This window comes from Bison bison, unplaced genomic scaffold (assembly GCF_000754665.1).
Source record: "Bison bison bison isolate TAMUID 2011002044 unplaced genomic scaffold, Bison_UMD1.0 scf7180017863702, whole genome shotgun sequence".
Taxonomy (NCBI): domain Eukaryota; kingdom Metazoa; phylum Chordata; class Mammalia; order Artiodactyla; family Bovidae; genus Bison; species Bison bison.
Window position 1 is genome coordinate 4,003,166 of NW_011494274.1, and position 10,919 is coordinate 4,014,084.

Genomic DNA, 10,919 nt, shown 5'->3' on the forward strand with positions numbered 1-10,919 from the left:
GAAACTCTCCCCCACCCCTCAGGAGGGTCTCTCCTGTTCTACAGGGGGTGAGTCCACCCCCCGCATCCCAGCCTTCATGGGGGAGCACCAGAAAAAGGAGGCCTTCTCCAGACCAGGGATCTGAGAAGCCTTCTAAGCAAGAGGCCTCAACCCTTTCTCCACACAGCTTCACCCAGCGCATATTTCAAAGGACTCGTCTAGAATTTCATATTCTTTTATGTCAGCTCTTCTTACCTGATTAGCACTTAAAAAGGCTGAAAGGTAAGTGCCTAAGAGAGGAAGAGAAACGCAAGCTTTGGTTACAAGCAGGTTCTCTCCTGGTAGCAGAAGGCTGTCACGCGGACGCTCTGTGTGTTTGAGGAATCCTTGGGGCATGTAGCCAGAGGCGCTACATAAACCCAGGTGCAGGGCACATGGCCACAGCAGGGCCGAGATGTATTGTTTTAGGCTCCTGGGTTTCCAACACAGTGACTTTCAGGCAGGGGTAAGTCAAAACGATCCTGTCAGGAACCTTCTGGGACAGCAAAGCAGTTTGTCCTTAATTTGCAACTGGACTCTTCAGTCCACTTATTCCTCTAGACTTCTTCTGATAATTCTTAAACTGAGAGAAAGTTTGAGTTTGCTTTTTCCCTTAGCTACTGGAATACAGTATGCTTCTGTCTGAACTACTAGAGATTCAAGCAGATCTCTTGTGCCTGCCCACTTTTGGGTAGTGAGTGATGAGCAGAGAAAGTGGGGTGTTTTTTTTTGAGTTTTCTGAGTGCAAGGAAGGCTTTCAGAGAAAAGATAAAAACTCTGAGGTGGTCACGGGCAGGCAGCCACGCCCCCACCACTACCCCCAGCCCGATCTGTGCTGCCCAAACTCTGATGGTTTGCACTTGGTTGTATACATTTGCCTGTTGAAGTCACGAGACTCTACTCTCCACTAAGCCAAGTTATGCTGTTCACTCCGATCCATTCCTGATGCATCCTGAGGGTAGCAAACACGGTGGGAATAAATAGACTTAAAAATCCCCAGTGGGAAACAGTTACCATCGTTTAGAAGAGTGACTCCAGAAAAGGTGGGGACACTGAGAAATTCAAAGTTGTTCCTGGTTCATTTTTATTCTCCTCTGTCCACGTTTCCTTCCTTTCTCTCTCCTGATTCTAGTCCCTAGATGAAGAAACATTAGACCAGGAGCATGGCTTTTCTGTTTTACATTGGAGCGTAGTTGCTTTACAGTGTTGTAAATTTCTGCTGTATAAGAGTGTGAGTCGGTTACAAGCACACCTGTATCTCCTTGCTCTTGAGCCTCTGCACCCTGCATTCCACCCCTGTGGATTGTCGCAGAGCGCTGGGCTGGTTCCCTGTGCTGTACACAGCGGGTTCCCTCTTAAGCCTCTGCCCCCTGCATTGCGCCCCCGTGGATCGTCGCAGAGCGCTGGGCTGGTTCCCTGTGCTGTATACAGCGGGTTCCCTCTTAAGCCTCTGCCCCCTGCATTCCGCCCCCGTGGATCGTCGCAGAGCACTGGGCTGGTTCCCTGCGCTGTATACAAACTCTTAAGCCTCTGCCCCCTGCATTCCGCCCCCGTGGATCGTCGCAGAGCGCTGGGCTGGTTCCCTGCGCTGTATTCAGTGGCTTCCCACTAGCTATATACACGTCAATGCTACTCTCTCGATTTGTCCCATGCCCTTCTTCCCCACTGCGTCTGCAAGTCCGTTCTCTACGTCTGCGTCTCTATTCCTGCCCTGTAAATAGGTTCGTCAGTACCATTTTTCTAGATTCCATATATATGTATTGATGTACAGTGTTTGTTTTTCTCCCTCTGACTTACTTTATTCTGTGCAACAGACTCTAGGTTCATCCACATCACTACAAATGACCCAATTCCATTCCTTTTTATGGCTGGGTAATATTCCATTGTATATATGCACCACATCTTTATCCATTCTTCTGCTGATGGACATCTAGGCTGCTTTCATGTCCTGACTGTTGTAAATAGTACTTTTACAATTTGCACATGAACATTGGGATAATGTGTCTTTTTCAGTTATGTAAACCAGGAGCACTGCTTCTTCTAAGTACCTCACTGTTATAAAGCAGGAAATATCCTGGTTCCTACAATGCAGGGCTCTTCAGCTAGGATTACCTGTAATAGGAAACAGCAAGTATGGCAAGAACCAACCTCCATGATCTGAAGAAGTGATGATAACAGCTAACATTTACTGCATGTCTACTGTGTGCCCAGGCTTGATAAATGTAATTGTCAGATAGCCCTAAGGTATGGATACTATAATCAGTTCCATTTCACAGATGAAGAGACTGAGGCCCAGAGAAATTAAGAAAGCAGTTCAGAGCCAAATAGTTAATAAGGGCGGGCACCCAGATTTGAGTTCAGGTTTGCTTGTGCTCACAGCTGCAGTGCTATATTTATCATCCATTCATTCATTTGATAAGTATTTACTAAGCACCCGCCATCTACCCAGGAAGTGTCCTGGGTGCTGGGGGAGAGGGCAGTGAACAGCACAGAGGTAAATCTGCGTTAACATTCTGGAAGGTGAGAGGGACCGAAAATAATAAAATGAGTACATTAAATGCATTCTTGTTAGATAGCAATCAGCACAGTGAAGAAAAAACAGGGAAGGGAGTAAGGAATATTGGGAGGAGGATGACGGAATTTTAAGAAGGTGGTCAGGAAACACATCACTCAGAAGGAGGTGAGGGAACAAGCCTTTGAATATTGGAGAGAACTGTTGTCATTCAGTCGCCCAGCTGTGTCCGACTCTTTGCGACCCCATGGACTGTAGCCAGACCTGCCTGTCCCTCGCCATCTCCCGAAGTTTGCCCAAGTTCATGTCCATTGCATTGGTGATGCCATCTCATCCTCTGGTGCTCTCTTCTTCTGATTGTCCTAGTTCCTAGCAAAAAGAACAGCCAACGAAAAATGACCAAAAAACAAAAAGACAAAAAATCATTACGAAGATAATAATTTTCTAATGTTAAAATTCAAAACAGGAAACCGCATTGTACAAATAGAGGGAGTATGGGCTTAGTTGTGTGGAACTGATGGGAATTTCTCTTGCAAAAATCCCACTGAACTCAGTTACTCCCCTCCCCCCTACACACACATTGATTTTTCTGGCCTGGAGCTGCTCTGCCCTTTGGACTGCATTCACCCTTCACCTACACTCAATCTGGGCTCAAGTGCCAGGAGGGAAGTTTCCATTACTAAGTAGAGCTGGAGGCTGTGCCTCTGTTCTACTTAAGATGGAAAAGCGATCCCGTTTATTCCAGGGACCTATATTTTTTAAATGCAGAAAATGTAATCAAAACAAGGGTAGTCTCAAGATTTTTTTCTTGCATATTTCAAAAGAGCTCTGTGAGCTGAAAGCTCCTGAAATTGCCAGTGAATGTTCAGTCATCAGCCCTGTGAGGGCTGTGAGCTACGTTTGCAGTTCTACTGGGCAGTCAGTGTTTCTCAGGCAGCATCCATGGAATCGGAGTCAAAAGTACTCAAGTGAGTTTATTCTCCGAAAGGGTTTTCCTGTATAAAATGTATAGGAATGATGAAAATGAATGGATGCCTTTCAAGTGTTTAGTGACACATATTCGGAAGAAGCAGGAGATCTGCTTAGTAAATACTGGAGGAATATGTGCGGAATGTTGTTGAAGGTGGTTAAAAAAGAGTTTATCTTTGTGAATATTTACACAGTTTACTCTGTCTACTTGCATAATTAATTGCATAGTTAGTAAGTTTATTTTCTGGCATAATTTGCTGCATCACCCTCTTAGAGAAAAGTGTTGCCTATCTGTTTGACTCCAACATCACTGTTCTTTCTTTTCCAGAAGATACATATGAACGAACACTGATGGTTGATGGGGAAATTGCAACAATTATCCTCCTGGACATGTGGGAGAACAAGGTATGCAGGGCCCGTGACTGTAAACTCCTCTGGGGCCTGCCTTCCAACAGGCTGTTTGGTGCAAGGGTGACATTGTCCTTCTTGATGTTCCAGATAAGGTGGACTCGTTTTCTTGATTAAAAAGCATTTACTTCTGAAGACCGAAACTGTTGTAAGGAACACGTTGTTCATAAATGAGCTCTGAATAACAAGCAAGTGGCAGTGATCTGCCCTTAGGTCTATTCAGAAATACAAAGTGTATTTGTTTTAGGGAAAGTCCCAGTAGGTATGGGTGATAATTTTAAACTGCATAAAACCTTATTATATGAAGTTGACATTCTCAATAGTTTTCACATTTTGCTTTTTTTGGTGAAAGGTTTGGGGTTTCTGAGCTTGTATGCTAGACCGACCTTCTGTTTATTGAGACTCCTCCTATGCTAATGAAAGGATTCTTAATTTCATCACTTAGGAAAGGCAACGGAGAAGGCAATGGCACCCCACTCCAGTACTCTTGCCTGGAAAATCCCATGGACGGAGGAGCCTGGTAGGGGTCCATGGGGTCGCGAAGAGTCGTACAGGACTGCGAGACTTCACTTTCACTTTTCTCTTTCATGCATTGGAGAAGGAAATGGCAACCCACTCCAGTGTTCTTGCCTGGAGAATGCCAGGGACGGGGGAGCCTGGTGGGCTGCCGTCTATGGGGTCGCACAGAGTCGGACACGACTGAAGCGACTTAGCAGCAGTAGCAGTAGCAGCAGGAGAGGCAAAAAGAATTTTATGGAAGCCAGGAAAGGCTCCTTTTAGGTGGTTGAAATAAAATTGGAAATATTGTTTGGCAGACCCATTGTATAATTTATCAACTCAAGCTGTAGGAGGAATCAGAAAGTCAAAGTTTTTGGCGTCCGTCCCGTCTGAGCTAGCAGTCTTTACAGTCACAGACATCATGGAAGACAGATGCCTCTGGGGGGAGTTGGAATGAATTTTCTTCCTCTCCCAAATCAGCAGAGGGACGCTGGGATACACACGTTCCCTCTTTCAAACGGACACCTCATTCAACCAGGCAGCTCTGAGCTCATGGAAGACCTTGTCCTTTATCAGGGGGAGAGTGAGTGGCTACAGGACCACTGCATGCAGGTGGGGGATGCCTACCTGATCGTCTACTCCATCACGGACCGAGCCAGCTTTGAGAAGGCATCCGAGCTGCGGATTCAGCTTCGCAGGGCCCGGCAGACCGAGGACATCCCGATAATCCTGGTTGGCAACAAAAGTGACCTGGTGCGGTGCCGGGAAGTGTCCGTATCAGGTAAGAGGAGCGGTGCCAGTACTGTAGAAACGTCTCTGAGTCCCTTGCCTTTTGCTTCTGATGGTTGCTCTTTCCTGAAGCTGAAACCGGGGACTTACTAGAATGCCACGTGGAGTTTTGAGAATCCTCTCGAAGAGGTCCACGTTCCCAGCAGATCATCTGCTCTACGTGCGGGATTCCAGTCTCTCCATCCCCAAGGCTTTCTCTGGGATTCCTTTAGGGAAGAGGTTTGGCTCAGGGAAAACTGGCCATCCCCAGCCTTTTGGCCTTGTCCCTTCTATTCTCCAGGGAGATCTCAAGCCTTCTGGGAAGTGAAAGTAACATCTTTAGACAGGAAGGATGGACACTTTGATTAAGGGGCATTGTGAGAAAGAGTCTCACCGAGATTGAGAATTCTACTCTGGCTGCCTCTGGTTCCTAGAAGCATCCTTCCAGCCCTCACTCTTTGTTTCCTGAATTCCAGTCAAGGCATCAGTCTGCTGGTGTCACGTACCCTTGTCATAATTCAAGGATACTTTCTATTTGTTGAGCTGGCACCCAAGTGCCTTTGGGGACCTTAAAATTTTATTGTCCTAATACAGATTTGTACAATGGTAAAAAAAAAAAAAAATAAAATGCTGCATTGCCAGCCTCAACCCAGGAGTAAAGAACCCTGTAAAAGACTGAAAAGACCCAACCAGCTTGGGAATGCCTTACTCTTGGGAAATGGCTGTCTATAGTAGTTAGTTCCCCCCAAACAAAAACGTGGACACCTGGTCATTGAACACAGGAGAACATTCGAAATTGAGACTGTTTCAGAAAAACTTGTTTGTAGGGTTGCTGTAATTGTACTGTACATATGTGAAATCTTCAAAATTTTTTCAAAATATCTCATCAAAACTTAAAAAAAGTTTTTTTAAGAGAGGAAATAAACTAGTAGGATTCTTAATTTTCAATTCAGGAACTGAATCAGGAGAAAGAGTAAAGAACATGAACTTGAGAGTGAAGCAGACCTGGATTCACAGCTGCTACTTACAGGCTGTGTGAATGCCCCTCCCTTCCTGTTTCATCAGCTACCTGAAAGGGATAGTGTACTTTTAAAGACTGTTGTGAACATTAAAAAAATATTTGTCAAGTATTTAGCCCATTTCCCGAGGGGAGTCAATTAAGACAATGGCTGGGACTATTATAATTAATACTATGACACTGGTGAATTTGATGGGCCCGATCTAAAGCCCGTCTTTGCTGCTTCCAGGAATTTTCCTGTGAGGCTCTTTGCTTCTGTTTAAGGGAGGCCACGTGTCCCCGTGGCCTCCGGTATCCATCATGTGGATTGCTGACTTCGAGTTCCCTGGGGCACCGTTTAAAGTTAGGCGGCATCCAGCTTGGCTGTGTGCGTGTCGCCGCATCCAGCTTGGCTGTGTGCGTGTCGGGTCAAATCTGCAGCTCCCCTGACTCTCCTCTCGCCCTCTTGCTTTCCCCATCAGAAGGGAGAGCGTGTGCTGTGGTGTTCGACTGCAAGTTCATCGAGACCTCTGCAGCCGTCCAGCACAACGTCAAGGAGCTGTTTGAAGGCATCGTGCGGCAGGTCCGCCTCCGGCGGGACAGCAAGGAGAAGAACGAGCGGCGGCTGGCCTACCAGAAGCGGCGGGAGAGCATCCCCAGGAAAGCCAGGCGCTTCTGGGGCAAGATCGTGGCCAAAAACAACAAGAACATGGCCTTCAAGCTCAAGTCCAAGTCCTGCCACGACCTCTCGGTGCTCTAGGCACCCAGAGCCACCCGCTGTCCCGCAGAGGACATCACTGAAGGCCACTGGGACCCATAATCTATATTAGATTGGATTCTTAAGTATCGTTAGATGTGGCTTCCCCTATTGTAGCTGGGAACTAATGTGCTAGCCTGCTGGGCAATGTACGCATGGAAAATGAAAGAGCTTCGTGAGGAGTCAGTATTCATTTACAGGAAGAGCCTGACCTTTGCTGTTTGAACACCCAAGACTCATTAGAGGGCGTGGTCGGGGTTCACATGTGTTTCTTCTCTCCTTTGGTTGATAGAGAATCGAAGCCTACCGAAGAATGCCTGGATAAGAACTTTTCCTAGTTAAAATTTTGCCTGGTGTTCTGATATGTGAATTTGAGGCCAATCAGTCGGTCATAGGCAAATATAGGAAAGCTGTCAAAAGAGTTTTGCAAAGGAAAGAGAACTTCTGTCTTTGTAGCTTATATTTGTGGAGCTAGAACTGCATAACTGGGTTCATCATGGTCATCACTGTCATTGCTCCGTGAAGCTGTGAGAGATGATGGACTTGCTGGAAACGAAAGCTTAGCAAACTATTTTTGTTCAATGCCCATAGTTGATGATCCAGAAATCTGTAGAATTTGGAATTGATACATGTACCACTTATGGGTTCAAAAACTGTGTATTTACTATTGTGTCTTATATTTTTTTATTTAGAGGAAAATTATTTTAATCAGATTCTATTTAGCCAAACCACATTTTCTGTTGCATTGTTTTTAAAATCATGGGGCCATCATAAAAATATTTTTAACATCTAAATTACTAAGAACGTAGAGTGCAAAATGCCAGATTTTAAAATATAATCGAAGCTCTGAATTTTTGTAAAACACAAAACATAAATACTTCCAGCATTTTGGGTTGACCCTTGTATGCCGCAGCTCTGCTCTATTTATTATTATTTTGCAAAATAACAACCATTGTAACATTTGATAAAGCATATTTATGAACCTGTTTCTTATTAAGAAAAACACCCGTTTTATTACCATTTTCTATCTTTTTCAGAATATTCAAGTTTTTACCTATATGTCTTATAATAAAATAAATAAAATCTTTGGAAAAAAAAAGGCATTCCTAAATATTTTTCCTCTCCAGGAAAGATGGTTGTGATCATTTTGGTATAGCTTCCAGAGCAAGCAAACTATAAAGAAACCTACCTATCATTTTATTTCTTCTTTTCATTGGCAGTAGCCCAGTCATTATCTGTTTTAAAGAGTATTCCTGACCCCTGTCCTTTGGGACGTGATTCACAATAATGCAAGGTGATTTTCAGCTGATACAGTTAGGAAGTATTTGGAGTCACGTAAATGCTAAGTTACAATAAAAGTGAGATTGATCTTTACTTTGGTCTGGAAAATTCCTAACTCAACAGATGGGCCTCGCTTTGCTCCCCAAAGGCTCATGGTCCTAAGCTTGAGTAAAGCATTAGAGGAAATTATAAAGGATTAGGGAGGAAAAAAAGGAAGCTGGTGATTTTCAGCCTGAGATCTAGCCAGGCAAGGCTTTAACCAAATTTTCCTTGCTGACTTTATTACAGCTGGACATTAATACATGGCTGCTTTCCAGTGGTGCTGTGTAGCCCTTCTGCTGCAGGAGTGGGGCTCCCTGTTCACACCCCTGGCCCCCATGTGCCCCCTCTTTCACTCTCAACTCCCTCTCTTTCTGAGTTTGTGGTCAGACACACAGTGACAATCGTGGGACCTTGCATATTGCCTCGAGTGACACAGTTTTACAAGGGGTTTCTTTTCTGTTCTGTTGCCCTTTCTTCTCCCTTTTCTAAGTTGGGAGCAGAAGTTCCCATCTCAGAACTTTGTATCTTTGAATTGTGTAAGGAAACAGTACAGGGAAGTGATGAGAGTAAAGATTCAGGTTACACAGGCCTCTGCGGAATTCCGGCTGTGCCATTTAACATGTGCATCTGGAGTAGAGATTAAAGCTTCTTAACTATCAGTTTCTCATCTGCAAAACGGGGCTGCTAAATATACCTGCCTTATAAGGTTGTGAGATGGATGTTGTTCAGTTTGCCACACTGTAAAGAGCTTGAGAGATGGCAGTTTTCATTGACACACATCTTCCATTTTGCATCAATTAGTTTTTTTTAAAATTTTAATTGGAGGCTAATTACCTTAGAATATTGTTTTATATGTCAGTCTCCCCAAAATGAAATGGACACTCCTTAAAATCAAGAACCACTTCAATCTTTTCCTTTTCACCTCTCTGCGGTACAGAGCTTTACATACATTGAAGGTTTTAATAGCATTTCTTCTTGAATAGTTTCTCCCAGTGGCTCCATGAGGTTGACAGGCCATTTTACAGCAAACAAGGCCAGGGGATAAGTGACTTCCTCAGTTTGTTCAGCTATGAAGTATCTGGGTTATGACTGGTATCCAGCTGTGATGTATTTGCATCTTCTAGAATCTAAAACCGTTTCCTGTACACACAGCTCTTTTCATCCTCATCGGCCAGCCCTTCTCCCCGCCCCACACACCACACACCACACACAGCATGGCACACCTCCCCTGCACAGCCCCCACACGTAACACAAACCGCACACACGCACCCTCCACGTAGCATACACACACAACATGCACACACATCCCACAGCACACATACCACACACGCGCCTGACACGCACACACACACACACACGTGTTCTTTATACTCTTTTCTCCCAATTCAGCCTGCCTCCTCACTTATTGCAGATCTCCTTAGATAAACAGCCAACGGCTCCCAGGCGTCTAAGCCTCAGGGCCCGTTGAGGACCGTTGCCCCAGGGCTCCCCCAGCTGAGCCAGGCACACTGCAGGTTGCAGTTCAGTCTGAGAGGTGGTTTGGTTCAAACAGATCTGGGTTTCAAACTGGTTTCATCACTGTGGCTATGTGACCAGTAGGAATTTGCTTATCCCCTTCAGCCTCAGTTTGCCCATCTGTGATGTAGGTATAACACCTACTTCACATGGTTGCGATGAGAACAGCGAGAGACCTGCAAAAGTTTTCGCCCCAAGGTAGCTCCCACAGCTACTGCTCCTACACAGAATCTTGCCTTCACTCACCCTCACCTCCTCCAGACATTGCTGGGCGTCCGTGCACCATCGGATGCCAGGGATACAGTGATGACTAAGACATTGTCCTGGTCCTCCGAGTCCTCGAGAAAGGTAAACACGACTGTCCCGAAAAGCCAAAGAAGGTGGCATTAGGGATAGGAAGAAAATGAAACTGTGGGAGGGTTATACATGGAAGGTGCTGGATCTGCTGCCATTAGATGAAGTTTAGATGAAAGAAAACTATTAAAATGATTGGATTTGAGGTGGAAAAAGAAATTGGGCTATTTTTAAAAATTCCATTTTGGAAAGTAGGAGCATTGGAGAAAAGTTGGATTTTTAGCAACCTGTCTTTTTGCTCAATACATGAACTACTCAGTAAATGGAATGAAGGAGACGATTATGAATTCACTCGGCCAAATCCATGGAGTGCCTACGTGTGCAAGGTGCGGTGGAGGAAACCCAATGGGAGAAGGCGGTCTCGCCTTTAAGAAGCCTATGATATGGTTATGGCATATTTGTGGGAGGTGGGCATGGTGTGAATGAGGACAGCTACACAAAAACCCTAGACTATGACATAGAAGATAAGAAGGGGCCGCAGACCTGTGAGGTAAGAAGGGGCCGCAGACCTGTGAGGTAACGCGGGGGGGGGGCTTGGCTGGTGCAATCATGGAATGCCTCTTGGAGGAAGTGGCATTGTGCTTAATCCTGAAGACTACTTAAGATGTCCAAAGACAAGGCTAGTTAAAAGAAAGAAAAAGGGAGAGGTTGGCCCATGTAAAGAAAATAGCATGAGTAAGAGCAGAGAGGCAGGAAAGAGAAAAATCTGTTTAGAAAAAATAAGACAAGTCCAGTTTGACCAGGAGATTTCTGGAAGGTGGTTCACTTCTTAAAAGTGAAGTGGTTAAATATATGAGTCT

General features: G+C 45.0%; 1 protein-coding gene across 4 annotated transcripts in view; it reads left to right on the forward strand.

Annotated features, from left to right (window-relative positions):
* Window positions 1-8,301, forward strand: part of GEM (GTP binding protein overexpressed in skeletal muscle) — a 14,289-nt gene extending 5,988 nt beyond the window's left edge. For 2 of the 4 annotated variants that reach the window (XM_010833507.1, XM_010833506.1), the window contains exons 3-5: window positions 3,828-3,904; window positions 4,982-5,186; window positions 6,653-8,301. In XM_010833507.1, coding sequence (XP_010831809.1) covers window positions 3,828-3,904; window positions 4,982-5,186; window positions 6,653-6,930 — 560 coding nt within the window. In that variant the 3' untranslated portion in view covers window positions 6,931-8,301. The remainder of the gene's footprint in view (window positions 1-3,827; window positions 3,905-4,981; window positions 5,187-6,652) is intronic. The other 2 variants (XM_010833508.1, XM_010833509.1) reach the window with 1 other exon arrangement.
* Window positions 8,302-10,919: the final 2,618 nt, after the last annotated feature.